Source organism: Biomphalaria glabrata, chromosome 4 (assembly GCF_947242115.1).
Source record: "Biomphalaria glabrata chromosome 4, xgBioGlab47.1, whole genome shotgun sequence".
Classification (NCBI taxonomy): Eukaryota; Metazoa; Mollusca; class Gastropoda; family Planorbidae; genus Biomphalaria; species Biomphalaria glabrata.
In genome coordinates this window covers 41,220,040-41,236,145 of record NC_074714.1, presented here as the reverse complement: position 1 = coordinate 41,236,145, position 16,106 = coordinate 41,220,040, and the positions used below count along the sequence as shown (strand labels likewise).

The 16,106-nt window shown below is 40.0% G+C and overlaps 1 protein-coding gene across 3 annotated transcripts in view; it reads left to right on the top strand.

Moving 5' to 3' along the window:
* Positions 1–3,201, top strand: part of LOC106052640 (integrator complex subunit 13-like) — a 190,973-nt gene extending 187,772 nt beyond the window's left edge. For all 3 annotated transcript variants that reach the window (XM_056025586.1, XM_056025585.1, XM_056025584.1), the window contains exon 18: positions 1,640–3,201. In XM_056025586.1, coding sequence (XP_055881561.1) covers positions 1,640–1,697 — 58 coding nt within the window. In that variant the 3' untranslated portion in view covers positions 1,698–3,201. The remainder of the gene's footprint in view (positions 1–1,639) is intronic.
* Positions 3,202–16,106: the final 12,905 nt, after the last annotated feature.

Here is a 16,106-nt window from a genome sequence, read left to right as displayed (position 1 = left end):
ATTAGAAACTGACTGTTCAACAAGCTTTGGCTATCTCAATCATTTTATTCATTTGTAATTAAGGGGATGGGGTGAAGTTGATTAATACTTTTGTATAAGTTAAAAATAAAAAAAACAACAACAACAATAGAATTAGGTCAAAAGTTTCATGTTATTTATATAGAAGTCCTAACTCTTGTTTATAAGAAGAAAATTAAAGACACCTGGTCAATTTTTATTTTCAATTAGATTGCTTAAAACAACTTATGAAGTAATTTGAGACAATTTTTTTATTTCATAAATGTAAATCACATTTAAAATTATAAATATATTTTTTAAAAAACATAAGATTCCATTTTACATTATTTAGTTACTTGCTAGACATACATTTTTAAGTCTAATAAATCTAAACAAGCAAAATATTTTTAAAATCCTTTTTCACAAAAACAAAGATTATCTAAGGGAAAGAACTCTGCTCGTACAACTATATCTCTCAGTAATGTATAAGCTATTTCCCTTATTCAATATCAAACAAAATAATTGACTGATTGGTTAATTTTTAAAATGGATTCATGTTTTGTTAGGTGCAATAAGTAATTGTTTAAAATTTCAACCTGATCACTACTTTCTCTCATTTAAAAACTTGTCCCTGGTGCTGCTGCTCATTATGTTTAACATATATATATATCACATTTGTTTCAGCACCTAGCTTCAACTCTGTGTTTACGTTCACAGCTTAATTGCTCACACCCACTGAAGCTTCTATATGTAATGTGTTTATGTTGTCCACTTGTCATTGAGAGATACACAATTAGATAGAGCCATTGTTTGTCTAATACATGCCTAATGGCTGTCTGTGTCGGCTCTATTGAAGTTGTTGGTGAACGGATGTGGTGAGGTGGGGGAGGGGCTAGCTAGGGCATGTGACCATTGACCACTGGGGTGGTAATTTGCATACGGGCGAAACGACTCTGGGCCAGAAGAATGCTTTTTATGGACATTCCGATGATCTAGAGGTAGAGTTTGCTTAGTGCGTTATCGCTAGGCGGTGTTGTCGTTTCCAAGGTGTAACTGGTTCGAGCCTTGGTTGGCGCAGTCCCTTATTTTCGTCGTATTTAATTCACTACTTTCTCTCATTTAAAAACTTGGTCCCTGGTGCTGCTGTTCATTTATGATTAATATTTGTCTTGTCTATGCCAATAAATAATTGTGTGAAGTTTCAACTTATCCCATAATGGCTGTGGGAGAAATAATATGTACACACTTTTTACCAGACGGAAGGAGTTTGTAAAAAAAAAATTCTAAAATGTAAATAGCAATAAAATACTGATCCGAGAATGGGTGTATGTGTAATAATTTGTACAAACTTTTTACCAGACAGAGTTGAAATAAGCTTTGTAAAAAAGTATTATTGCTTTTGAATCACCATGGTCTACGAACTTTAGTGAAACAATTGATATTTGTTCACAAAAGGTTTAATCATGTGTTAGCAATTATTCAGTTATGCATAATAGTCATTTAAAATTGTAATCACAATTCTTTACATTAAATAGACTGAATATTGGAGCAACTATATTTGTGTTTGCTCTTTATTTTGAAAAGTAAACAAAATTTGACAACCTTTTTTTTTTGCTTTATTTTTATGTTTTTTTTATTTCAGCTCTGAACAATCAAATGTCAATACAGCAAATGTTGCCAAAAAACAGCCAGTCATGTAATAAATATTTTTGAACCATGATTTTCATCACATTGTCATTTGTCATTTCAATTAAGTTGTTGGAAATAATACAGAAAGAAATTTCTTCAGGATGTTATCACCAGAAGATCTGTGGAAGTGATTGACCAGTTACTTCATTCCTTGTGTTCACTTTTTTTATATGTGTATTGGTCATGAATATTTTTTAAATATAGATAATATATTCATGTTAGTATCCCCATAATTTGTCAGCTCTAGTGATCAGTTGTAGGTTTAATAAAAGTTGTGGCATTAAAAGTTTTATCAGGCATGTTTTTAGCATCACCACTTGGACATATTTTTAAGTTAATCTACTTTTTTAGTCATTGATGGCCTTTCTTATAGTTCTTTTTTTTAAATCATTGTAAGGGGACTTTAAAAGCTGCTGTGTAGCCCCGGTTATGTCAGGGTGTAACTAATTGTATTGCTTGAAACTTTACTATTGCATTGTATTGCAACTGTATAGATGTTCTTAACAGGGATGTAACACTACTGGGACATACTGCTACTAGAAACTTGTTGCTAGGTGTCCGGGATAAAGACATGACCTTCCCATTGTTCTCTCATTTTTTTTTTATTAATGTCACTTTTGCAGTGTGAAAGTTGCATCAATGGATCCAAAGTTGCATCTTCCCAAACCCCAATTTGTTGTTTTAATATGTAGTTTGGTAAATACTTTTTATAGTCTTCAAGAATAAATGAGATCAAGACATTGACTTCATAAATGTCTTTGTTCTGTTTTAGATATTTACCTGAGATCTGGATGGAATCCCATCCATCCATCCATCCCAGTGGCGCTACAGCCCATGGAGGGCTCTGGCCTGCTTTAACACTTCCTTCCATTCAGATCTCTCCTGGGCCTTTCGTCTCCACGCCCTAACCGCAAGCTGCTTCAGATCTGCTTCCACGTCATCTATCCATCGCATTCGGGGTCTGCCTTTGGGTCGCCTGCCTTTTGGTTTTTGCCTTGGATACAATTTTCGCCCCTCTGTTGTCTGACATTCTTTCAAGGTGACCTGCCCAACGTAGTCTGTTCTTTTTTATTTCGTTCACTATTGGTGGGTCTTCATATAATTGATATAACTCATGGTTAGTGCATGTCCTCCACCCTGTTTCATCCTGTATGGCACCATAGATTTTCCTAAGAATTTTTCTTTCCCAAGTGTTAAGTAAATCCCAAAGTTGATATATCAGTTCCAACTGTCACAAAGAGAGCTTGACTTTAATGCAGCTAATACTCAAAACTAAACATCTACTCTTCCCCCCATTCTTCCTGTTTTAACTGCACACTTTTAAGTTTGTGTTTTATGTAGAATGTTTGATTGCCAGTATTAAAGCTAATTAGGAAGTTTTATTAATGTTCATGTCCCTGAAGAAAATTGAAATGGTTTGACTGTAAATATTTGTTGTCACATGAATAGCCTACATGTATGAGTTGTCTCCTCCACTTTAATACAAAATGTTGAAATAAATCATTTATATGCCAATGTGTTGTTCAAACTTATTTTACTAGAGCCCTATTGCCTACATGAGTTGACTTATCAATACACTGCTAATGGATTGAATATCTTACTTAAAAATACTTATGTTGATCCTGTTTGTTTTACATTTAAGAGTACTATTTTGAATTTCTAACTTGAAATCTATGTTACTGTCAACTGCACTCGTGTTGCCATGAAGCAAATTTGCAAATTACTTGCAGGACAGCAGAAGATAAGGCTGAATAGGATTCAAATTGTGGACAATTCAATGTAAAGGTTCAGATCACAGAATTAACCATCATGGACACAAGGGAAAGAAACCATCATTAATTCTGCTTTAAAAAAAAAAGCTTTGTTTTTTAACCATTACTACTTTCTGATTATCACAAGTTTTAGTACAAAATCATTTCTCCACAATAAAATGTTAAGTCTTATACTTTGACAATTTAGCATTAATTCAATTATTCCATTGATCTTATCATGATATAGACTAGATTTACAGAGAAACAGGAAAAATATTTTTATATTTAAGCCTGTTCATCCCAGAAATAGTAATAGCTAATATTGGGCACACACTCCTCAAACATTTCAGAATAACGTAGTGATGATAATATAGTTTTTGTTAATTTAAAAATCTCTAAGGCATATGTTATTTTTATTTTTTTTTTACTATCAATTTATTATTACTAGAAAGGTGAAGTCTTCTCTAGGAAAACAATGGTTTGAAAGTTATAGCAATCTAATTCAGTTTTAAGAAAATTGTATTTCTATTCTTTAAATTTGACTCAATCACTAAAGTATGATTTAGCTAATTTAGTGTCATTTTCTTCCAAATTTATTTCTCACTTTTTTTCTCCCAGTGTTCGAGGTGGGGAAATAACTAATTCTATATCTCCTATATATGTCCTCATTGATTTGCATAGATCCCTTGATGTTATCTCCCTTAGTGGATGCTTCTTGTTTTTGTTTTTTTTCAATCAATATTTGTATTGGTAATAAGCCTACCATGCTATCTAAAGATCTGTTTTACAGAGCTTATGTCAAGTCACTCTCTTCATTTTTAACTTTTGTATCTATCTTTCATTGCTTTGTCTCGTTGCGTGTCTGCTCCCGATTCATATGCTGATAGGTTGGTGTGTGATAGCTTTAAAAATAATCATCCCCTAGACACAAAACGCGCCAAACACACATCACATTTCCCCACCTGTCACATTTTGGCGAGCCCGTCTGTGGATTTAACCCATCTTTACAGCAGGCACGAACAGGCAGCAATAACTAAATTCCATATCAATTTTTTCTAAGAATATTTATAAGTATCATCACTTCGCATTTTCAAGAGTGTCACTTCTGTCATATTTTATATTTTATATTTATTGCATTTTATTTGTAATATTTCATTGCAGGAATTTGTGATTAACACAGGCAGACACCACATTCCTTTCGCACTCTTTCCTATAACCGGCGACTCACTTTCGCTAACCCACTTTCTTTAATTCTAGCTCGACCCTATTATCCATTCTATCTGCCCCTCCACCATCCTAGTACCTCTCATTACCCACCCCTCATCATTATGGCCAGCGGCACTCGCTCCAAGACTGAACCTGACCGCAAGCAGCGGATAGCAGATATCATGGATGAGGCTAAATTGTTTAGCGACGCAGAGCAGAATGAATACATTAAGGGACGACTTGCTGCTCTTGATAGAGAGGAACAGGAAAAACATGCAAGGGAGCATGAGTTAGCAATGAAGGAAAAGGATAATGAAATAGCTATTGCTAAAGAAAGAAAGGAAGCTGAAATAGCTATAGCTAAAGAAAGAGAAAGAAAGGAAGCTGAAATAGCCATAGCTAAAGAAAGAGAAGTCACAGAGCGAGAAAGAGAGCAACAAATTACAGCGAGAGAAAAGATAGCCGCGGACAAAGAGAACGAGGCCGCCCGCCAGGCTTCTTCCGAGTCTCGCCCGGCTAGCCCAGCATCCTTTCAAAGCTCCTTGAACGGTCTACCCCACATGCCAATGGAGCACTTCGACGACAAGACAGAGAACATCGAAGTTTATCTTGTCCGTTTTGAGGAAGTAGCACGCTTTTACGGTCTGCCAGAGGAGAAATGGTGCTTCCGGCTATCCCAATGCCTCCGAGGCAAAGCCTACGAAGTCTACTCCAAACTTCCCTCCGGCCAGCGAGAAGACTACGCAGCCCTCAAGCAGGCACTACTCGTCCAGTTTGAGCTGACCGCCGAGGCCTACCACAAAAAGTTCAGAGGGTCACGCCTCGAACGCAGAGAGACCTACGGCAACCTCTGCGAAAGGCTGGACAAGTACCTTATCAGGTGGCACGCTCTCAGCCAATTGCCAGAGACTTTTGATGGCCTAGCATGCCTCATACTCTCTGAGCAGCTTTTGGATTGCATGTCCCCCGAGGTCAGAATTTATGTCAAGGAGCAACAAGCAACTGCACCCGCAGACATAGCTTCCGCCGCTGACCGGTACTTGAACGCCCGAAAGGACTTAAAAGGCAAAGCGACCGCGACAGACCAGCAAACAGACCAACCAACTTCTCCTGCTCCGTCAAACCTTCCTCCTAAAACTCCCCAGCATAACCAGGCACCAGGCCGGCAATCAGCCCCTCATAGCCACCATAACCGCCCCAACCACCAGTCTCGCTATAATCAGGCCAACTACTCTCAGCGCGACTCACGTCATAGCGCGCGTGACAGTAGACCCACTCCACAACGGCAGCAGCAGGCCCCACGGACCCTATCTACGGTGACGTCAGCCTCTCGACCCTTTGCGATTGATCCATATGACCAACCAGAGGAGGATACATACGTCATCTCCACGATGGCCGTGGCTCCTCAACCCACTGCCACTGATCTCAGCGAACCAGAACTTCCACCAGTTCCACCTCACCCCATCTCTTCTCCTCCGGGAGTAGAGAACATTCTGGCCAACGGTGTAGAAGTCTTGGGCCTTTATGACTCAGGCTGTTCGTTTGGCGCGGTAATTAATAAGGCGCTGGTTGACCCATCGGATCTCACTGGTGAAACAGTGACGATCCAGTCTATTGACCGTGGCACTCCTCCGCAGGTTCTACCTGTCGCGAGGGTGCACGTGGAGTGCAGATACGTACATGGCACCATTGACGCCGCCGTCATGGACACGCCAGTGTACGACTTCATTCTAGGCTCCAAATATGTCCCTCTCGGAGTAGTCAACAAGCCATACTTCTCTCTGCCCGTCGGTAGATCGACGAAGCAGAGAAGTGGCCGCAACCAGCAGGTTGGAAGCCCTGGTCGCCACACTCACCCGCCTAGTCCCGACTCATCAGCGAAGCTCAAACCACTCCGCCCTGGCACTGCCACTGCTAGGAAGTCACGAGTTAAGTCGTATACCCGCGCTCGTGAGGGTCTACTTGACCCAGGCTACTCAGCCAAAATTAAGCAACATTCCTCTGACATTGACAGTGTCAGAATGCCCCGAGGTAAGATGAACCCTTGCTCTCGTGGACTCGATCCTCTCCATGGCTCCTCAGCCATCATTCAAAATCAACCTTCCCCTGGCATTGATAGTGTCAGGAAGTCACGAGGTAAGCCGAACCCTCGCGCTCGTGAAAACATTTCTCTTCGTGGCTCCTCAGCCACCATTCAATATCAACCTTCCCCTGGCATTGACCGTGTCAGAATGCCCCGAGATAAGATGAACCCTTGCTCTCGTGGACTCGATCCTCTCCATGGCTCCTCAGCCATCATTCAAAATCAACCTTCCCCTGGCATTGATAGTGTCAGGAAGTCACGAGGTAAGCCGAACCCTCGCGCTCGTGAAAACATTTCTCTTCGTGGCTCCTCAGCCACCATTCAATATCAACCTTCCCCTGGCATTGACCGTGTCAGGAAGCCACGATGTAAGCCAGATTATCGCACTCGTGGGGACGTTCTCCGGCGGAACTCCACATTCTTTATCAGGCCACTCTTCCCTGACATTGATCGTGTCAGACGATACCGAGGTAAGCTGACTACTTACTCTCGTGAAGAAGCGCCTCACAGCGGCTTGGGAGGTAAGCCCCAACGAGCACACTTGCCTTGGGCACCCCACCTAAGCCCTAATCACGCTCCCCAATCCGCCCCAGAAAGGAATTATTACTCACCCAGTCGCCCAATCTACTCTCCCAAGCAACCCCAAATGTTTCACCCAGGTGACTACATACTCAGGGACGGAAAGTAGACCACGGACAGACTTGGACAGATTCTCCTCCTGGCATGGCTACCCCTTATTTTCCCAGATTTTTTTTTCTAATGCTGTGATAACAACTGATCTTAAAGTTAGAGTGACATCAGTCTGCTCGCACTTTATGGATCTTTCTGCGATAGATCCATCTTGGCGGCGGCGTATGTGACAAGTCAAAAACTCGCTGTCAGAGTCACTCAAAATTATCACAGCATTAATTATTATTTTTCATTATTTATTTATTTTATTTCAATTATTTCCCCGTCCTAACCCCAATTTCTTCACCCGCGCCACCTTTTCCTCTCCAGGCTAGACTTAGTTGACCACATTGAAGATAGCTAAGGCGCGTCCTTTCATTCATCTGACCTTGATCGGGGAAAGGTAAACACACAATCTCTTTTGTCTTACCCGCCGGATGTCTGAAGGACGGTCGCGGTTCACACCACCTTGGTTTGAATGCAAGCTAATCCTTCTCCCCCCCCCCCTTCTCTCACGTCTCTCTTTGATCTAAGAGATTACCCTGGTCAACACACTGCCTGATACTCCAAGGTGCGGCTCCCACCTCGAGTCAAATCCACCCACGTGTAAGATAAATCTTAGCCTAGGACATTTCCTGTGTCCGCCCGCACTCTCCAGGCTTATATAAAGTAAACCAACTCAAGCCAGACCCTTTTTCATTTCTCATTCGAGCTGAGCTATCGAGTCTGGACTATATCACTTATTCTCTCTCCTAGAGGAATACCTGGTGGTAAGCCGAACTTAATCACAAGTTCCATCTTAATTACTTTTGTGCTTTTTCCATTGGATATTATCATGTGTATTTTATTAGTTCATTTATATTTAATTAGTGCATTGTGTATTTCTCACTGGCGTAAGTAGAGAACATAAACATGTCCTATGTATGTATTTATGAATTGCATTAATCTATTAATGCTACGTTGCTCAATTGACCGTTGATGCAACCATGTATATATTTGTACACCTTATTTTATTTCCTTTATCTCGGTTGATCGCCTTGATGATTTTACTATCGCACTAATACTGCGCTTAGAAAGGAGATATGAGTTATCTCCCCTGTATTGAATTATCTTCCCTTTACTCATTTTACTCTAATGAGAGTTGCGCCGCTTGAACGGACACACCATTTAAGCGCGCTCCATTGTTCACGACCCACGGTCATATGTAATCATACAGTCAGGGTCGCTGACCACCGCCCAATTCAACCCCCCCCCTTTTCTTTCTCTATCCACCTGTGTTGTTTATTTGAGATTATTATTTCCCCTTTTATGTACATTTTTATATTATTACTTTCCCTTTTATGTGCCTTTTATATTGCTACTAGCAGCCATCTATTATTCCAAATCCCATTTGTCATCATCTCCCCTTTTGTGCTCAAAAGCAATCGTACCAATCTGACAAATGCGCCTCAGTCGAGGGCATTGATAAGATGCATGAGAGACATGTCCTAACTTGTCTTTATTTATCCGCAGCCTCCCTCAGGTGTCTGCCTATTTATTTGCTATTTGCTGTTCAGTGTCTACTCGACGCCACTCAACTACTGCCTATGTGTTGAGTGTTATTCAGCGCTGCACTTGCCTACTGAGATCTACTCAACTCTACCACTTGGCGCTATCGGCATTGCCCGCCTATTCGACAGCCCACCTGTCATCTTATTAGGTGCGACGTCCCTATGGACTCAGGTCTGTGCGAGACGTCATAGCTACGCCAACCCTCTGCAACTCACTGGACATATCCTGTCAACTACGCTGCCCACGGCAGATCAGCTCTGCCCGCAGTAACCTTGTGCCCACGGTAGCCGGCCACCCGCCCTACTGTGCCCACTACCGATACTAGAACTTGGGATTGAGACTCCACAAGAACTATATCACCGGCGTCCCTCTATCCGCTAGAGCGCCACCTCCAGCTGCAGAACCTCAAGCCAGGACACAGCCAGCTGCGACATCAACAGGACAACCAGCTAAGTCAGAGGACAAAGTAACATACTCTCTTATTAGGTGCAAGAGTGATGATTAAACAGAGAATATACTAGAGATAGATGCAAACCCTCCCCCTTTTTATTCTTATCTGTATATTTATGTAAATAAATATTCTTCATTTTTAACTTTTGTATCTATCTTTCATTGCTTTGTCTCGTTGCGTGTCTGCTCCCGATTCATATGCTGATAGGTTGGTGTGTGATATCAGGTCATTCTCCTTTTATAAAAACAAAATACTGTTATAACCCTATTCGAAGGGTTAACTGTGTGTGATCAGCTGACATATGTGACACAGGCCAGTAATACAGTTTAGCGTGCTATATTGAAAGGCAAGGGACAGTTACTGGCATGAACCTTGCACGTGAATAGCGCCCGTGTTATGGCCATCTGATCATAAGCCTGCGCAGACCAGACATAGTGTGTAGGAAAGCGGCAGTTCAAGACCGGAGAGCGTTGAGACCGGGACTGTTAGTCGGCCATGAAGTCGGTCCTGGTGCAGTCCTCCAGTGAAACGTACGAGTCCAGGAAGAGACAGTAGAGTTTAGTACAGTGATATACGGTCTAACGTTGTAGCAGTTGTTTGTGTTGCCAATTGTGTCATATTGGCTGTTTTATTAGACCATTATTAAAGTACCAGATTATTTGGAGCCTTGTTGTCAAGTTCTTGATGTGTTGTGTTGTGTTTAGCAATGTTTACAGAAGGCCAGAGTAGGAGAGAGGATCGTAACAATACATTTAAAAGCGATCACCCAGATAAACCGCTCTTTCTCCCCCTACCCCTTTCCAACTGGTCCAGACAAGTGATAGGATCTTAGCCGCTCTTGGCGTATTAAGAAAGCATGAAATTGCGCTAAACAAAAACAATTGGTAAAAAAATAAATTCTTAGCGCACAGTTGTATTATTGTTAGTCTAGAACTATTACAAATTTAATGACATGACTGATCCAAACTTATTGATACACTTAAAATAAAGCTTTTTTTTTTTTAAAGTATTTTTTTTTTTTTTGTATTTTGCTTTTTTTTTTAATTGCAATTTCAAAAGTAACATAGTTATGATAAGTAAAAGTCAAGAAATTAATTTTAGCGAGATTCATGGTTTCAGCAAACAATTAGCAACTTTTTCACCCAACCAGAACGGATGAATAGCATCACTTTTAGATAAATTCTTGAATTACATCTGATTTTATTTACGTTACCTTTCTTTGGAATTTCTGTGACATCCTGTGCCAAAATTTTAGATATGGTTAGACTGTAAAGCTTCACTAGTGACCTCCGAAGCATTTACAAACCTTTATAATTCCCGATTGTAAATGGAAGATGAATGCAGCACAATCGGCAAACAGCACTTCCCTAATCATGATACACAGTTTATTGGTTTTGGTATTAAATCAAGCCAGGTCAAAAGCATTCCATAGAATCCATCGTACTACGAGTACGTCTATGTTGTCCACGCGTAGGCCTACATATTCCACCTTAATTCCATTAAAGCCCTCAGTGTACTCCAAGACTTTTAAATCCAGGAAGCACAATTGGATAGAAATGCAAGAATTAACCATTGCTTCTAATATACAGAGATCATTTTAGAAAATGGCTATTTCGATTCCGAAGATTTAGGATGAGTGTAGTGTTTCACATGGCTACGCAAACCCTATTGCGTCTTGCCTATTTTCTGTATCGTGTGCAGACAAAGCTGTTGTCCGCCGGCGGTCTATTTAAATTTTCTTGCCATCTTCTGCGCCTGCGTCTTCAACAAGTGATTTCCTTTGGGTATCTAACGTGTGTCGTACCCCACAGCTTTTGTGAGAGCTTTCCCACTGTCTCTTTCAGGAATCATCTGCTGCCAGCTACTTTCCTCGTAGGCAAGTGTTGGCTACGCCACAGATTCTTAGGGTTAAGGCTTAGTGCTTCATTGCTTGTTTCAGTAATAATTTCTTCGAAATTTTACTATGATTTATCTACGCTTTGTTCGGCCTTATCTAGTTGTAGCATAGGAAATCTATTTTTAAGGTATAATTGGAATTCCTTTTTTATTTGGTTGTTACGGCGCTTGTCTAGGTCAAATTTTTCCTTTTATTTTTGTTTTATTGCTGGCCAGCTTCATTTCTAGTTTGGCAACAACCGGGTGTTGGTCTGAGCCAATAGCTGCTCCTCTTCTCCTTCGTACATCCAGCAATGAGCTTCTCCGGTTGCGACGTATGGTAATGTGGTCGATTTGTTTCTCTGTAATATTGTCTGGCGAGACCCATGTCACTTTGTGGCATTTTTTTGTTTGTTTGGGGGGGGGGTGCTGCTTCTTTAATTAAATATGCTTCCAAGTTCATGGGTGCCCATACGTTTCTCTCTCTCTCTCTCTCTCTCTCTCTCTCTCTCAATTGTCACTTCCCACTTTGGCATTCAAGTCTCTCATGATGATCAAATTCAAAACATCTCTTATAGGTATTTTGTCAACTATACTTTGCAGTTGGTCACAAAATATATTTTTGTCAGTATCACTTACAAGGCTGGTGGGAGCATAGCACATATTGATATGAACATTTTTTTTATTGAGAAAAAAAAATTTGGCACTAATTATTCTTTCTGAAACTGGTGCCCATTCCAAAAGACTTAAAAAAAACTTCCTTGCTTAGTACTAGTGCTACACCATGTTCAGGGGAATTAATGTTCTTCTTGTTCCTTTCCAGAGAAGAGAAGGATTTCTCAAGATTGCTGTCTTGTTTCTCCAAAAGTGTTCCATCGATTTTCCCAAGATCTGAATAAGGACGTGTTTCTTTTTCATAGGTAGGGCCTATAGTGGTCGGCCTTACAGGATTCGTTCGACTTTGCATGTACAGCTTGTTAGGTTCCTTTGATGGAGCTCGAGAGCTACTCTCGCCTCTGACTATGTTTAGTGTTTGTGTTTTTGCTATGGTTTCTGTAACAGTATTTTTTCCCCTAGGATAGGTTGTTAGTCTATCCCACAACCTGTAACGTAGCAACAATGGCGCAACGGGGTTCATTGTGCTTGCGCCCATTACTCGTGACTAGTTGAGGCCCACATGAAAACTTAGGGATAGAGATAGTCCTGATAGTCACGAATAAAAATTTCGACACAGCAGCTAATTATTCAATTTTCTCAAAGCTCAATTAGTTTCTTTTTTCTGTTATTTAAAATAGACACGAAACTTGAACCTTCTTAAGGGGAAACAGAAGATGCTACTGATTTTCATGTTTAGGTATTTAAATAACGAGCCTCAGCACTTATAGAAATAATAAGAAACATTCGGGAATTTTCTGCTTATTGTCCAGTCTAAAATGTAAACACAATCAACGTTAAAATTGTTGGAAAGTGAGCAGCAAGAGCTACATAGAACAGAAATTCAACTGAAGAAGATCTAGAATGAAGTAAATCATTGTGTTTTAAATATAGAGGCTGCTGCAGATGGATACAATTTTTGTTGTTTGTTGTTTTTTTTTTTTTCGCTCTACACGATTGCAGAAAGATTAAAAAGTCAATTAAAGAGAAGACTTTTAAAATCAACTTATTTTACCGATCTATCAATGCCATTGTTTCTCGGGGAGGGTGATGCACCTTTTGTCTGGCCTCTTTCCTAACAGACCTGTCCGGCTTGGTAGTACCTGCCAGGAGCGATGAGCTCCCACCGGTATAGCTCTGAGGGTCATTGAGGCACTCAAGCTGTCACACCACGACAAGATATGTGCATCAGGGGACAGAATTAACTATTTGTAATCAATTATTTTATTTGGTATCTCGAACAAGGGAAAGAAATTGTTCTTAACTGAAGTGGTGGTATAAGCTAAATTAGTTTCCTTTATAGGTCGCCGCTCTAAAGTAAGTTTGAAACGAACAATAGATAACTATACAATATTCTATTTTCATAAGCGCTTCACTAGCAGAGGGGTCAGTATGTCGGCTTGAGAGGGTTTGAGCCATGAGTTCGAATTCAGGTTTTTCCCCTTTCCTTTTTTTTTATAAATGTTTTTAAAAAGCATTTACGGTAAATTCATCCACGTATCCCTTTCTTTCTCTCCCCCCTCCCTTTCCCATTTTCTTAACTGGTCTAGATAAGCGTACTTAGAAAACTAAAAGCATGTAATAGCGCTAAACAAAAACAATTGGTAAAAATATATCTTCTAGTCGCAGAGATTTATGTTTTATCTTGTTTTAAGTAGCCTATGTTAATATTTTATTAAACCGTAAAAATTGAATTTTTGAAAAAAAAAAGTCTTGTATCTATTTTAATTTTTTTTTTGGGAGGGGAGTGGGGCTTTGAGACCAAAAGAAAATCCACTGCCGAGGACAGACGCAGACGGCGAAAATAAAATCTTAATCGACCTTTGGCGGACTGTGGTTATTCTTGCCCTGTGTGTGGCAAAATATATAGGTCACAGCTGGGACGGCCTAACCACGGGAAATACTGCATTCCTCATTAATCTTCGGACTCGAAGACACGCCTTATTATATAGACGGGGCAGAATCTGGAGTAACTGATCAAGCCAATTCTGAAGCGACATAGTTTGCCAAGTTCGTGCATGTATAGGCCTATGCACCCGTCCTATGGCTAGATGACAGGGCATCTTTCTTTTTCTTTCTCTTGGCTGATGCAGCTTCGTTTCTTTTGCACTTGGCAAAGTTCGTACCAGCATGTACCGTCTGTCTCCATGCTGTCCGGTCTTGGGCTATCGCCTCCCCCATACTTTGGTCGATGCCCGTAGTTCTCATGTCTCGCTTGCAGACATCTCTGTAGGTTAGTCTTGGGCAGCCCTTAATTGGGTCTGATTCCCTCTGCAAGCTCAGCGTATAGTATGTCTTTAGGGATTCTTCCATCAGGCATGCGAGTGACATGTCCGAGCCGGCGTAGTCATCTCTATAGGTCTATAAGAAGAGCAGATGCTGTGCATTTGGCCCGTTTCAAAACGTCCTGGTTGGAGACATGGCCCCTCCAGGTGATGCACATTATGCATCGCAGGCAGCGTAATTTAAGTGGAAGCTATTTAATCTGTGTTCTTGAAGCATGTAAGTTGCCCACCTCTCACTGCCATAAAGAAGTATGCTCAGAACGCAGGCATGGTAGCAGGACCGGTCCTACAGGTTGAAACGGATTTCGCGGGGCCTAATTTGGGTTGTGATAAGGATAATAAGTGAAAATTAAGATTTTGTATTAGAAAATAAAGTCGTCTTTGCATTGTATTTATACTTTACTAAGTACAAAATCACTGTCAAATTAACTACATTTACTTTAAAGTAGATAGTAGTTTTCCAACAAAAAGCCGATAAAATTTTAGATCTCCCTTTTATACTAGCAAAATATCACTTTTGTTTTTTTCCTAAGAGGTCGAGATAGACTTAGATCTTTATTTGTTTGCCAGTGACTATAAAAGTAAATTAAGTATTTGAACTTCTCGTTTTGGTTAAAATTCAGCTTAATATTACATTTTATTAAATGAAAGCTGACTATGCCGTTTTTTTTAAATCGCGAGTAGGATTGGCGTTGTCCATATTGTATGACACCCCGAAATGACAATTTTGTCATTTTTAAGGAGATTCGCATCCGTTTTAAGAAAATTTTAATAATTTCAGGAGATTTTCTTGACTTTTTCTTATATTTTATAATTTCAGGAGAATTCAAGGAATGCTTTAATAATAAGTTAAAATGGTTTAATTTAATAATTTACACCTAAAAATCGCATCGCGGGGCCTATTAAATAGCGGGGCCCACTGCGGCGGCATAGATTGCAGTGGCCTAAGACCGGCCCAGCATGGTAGACTAGGATTTTAGTTGCCGTAGTCAATTTGTTATTTTCCCACACGCACTTGGAGAGTTTTACAATTGCTACAGAAGCCTTTCCTATTCTTTTATTCTTTTTGTCAGCCCAGTGTCTAAATCTAGGTTGCTGGCTATTATTGTTCCCAAGTATGTGAATTCCTGCACCACTGTAAGTGTTGTGATTTCCAGTATGTATCGCTGGTATTTCTGCGACATCTCGTGCCAGGATTTCTGTTTTGGAGAGGTTTATTGTAAGGCTAAACTCTTGACAAGCAGCTGCCAGAGCATCCACAAGCCTCTGCAAACCTTCTTGTGAATGAGATATGCGAGTGCCGCATCATCGGCGAACAGCAGTTCCCTAATCAAGAATACGCCATCTCTTCGTTTTGTCTTTAAGGTGTGCCAGGTTAAATAGCTTTCCATCGGATCTATTGTGGATATATACTCCATTTTCCAGGGATTCATAAGAGCTGGTGAGTACAACTGAAAAAAAAGATACTGAATGGTGTTAAATTGGAGCCAGAACATATCATAGTTTTACTCCGCTCTTGATGAAGAATGGCTTAGAGACAGAACTGTCAAACTGTACAGTGCCCTGCATATTTTCATGAAAAGATGACTTACGTATGTAGATCTATTATCATCTATAGATCTATATATATATGTCCAATTTTGTCCAAAGTACGACGGAATTAAAATGCGTAGGCCTACTACTACTACTAGATCTAGGTCTACACTCTACACCTTAAAAGTAGATCTATAGCCGATATTTTTTAGTTAAAGACTTCTTTAATTTGATAAAATTTGTCAATAATAAAATGATAGACTCTATATTTTATATAATAGGGCATAATCTTCGCATTAATTAATTATTAAAATTTTAATGATCTAGACGAAATCTTGATAAAAACAAATCTTTTTTATGGA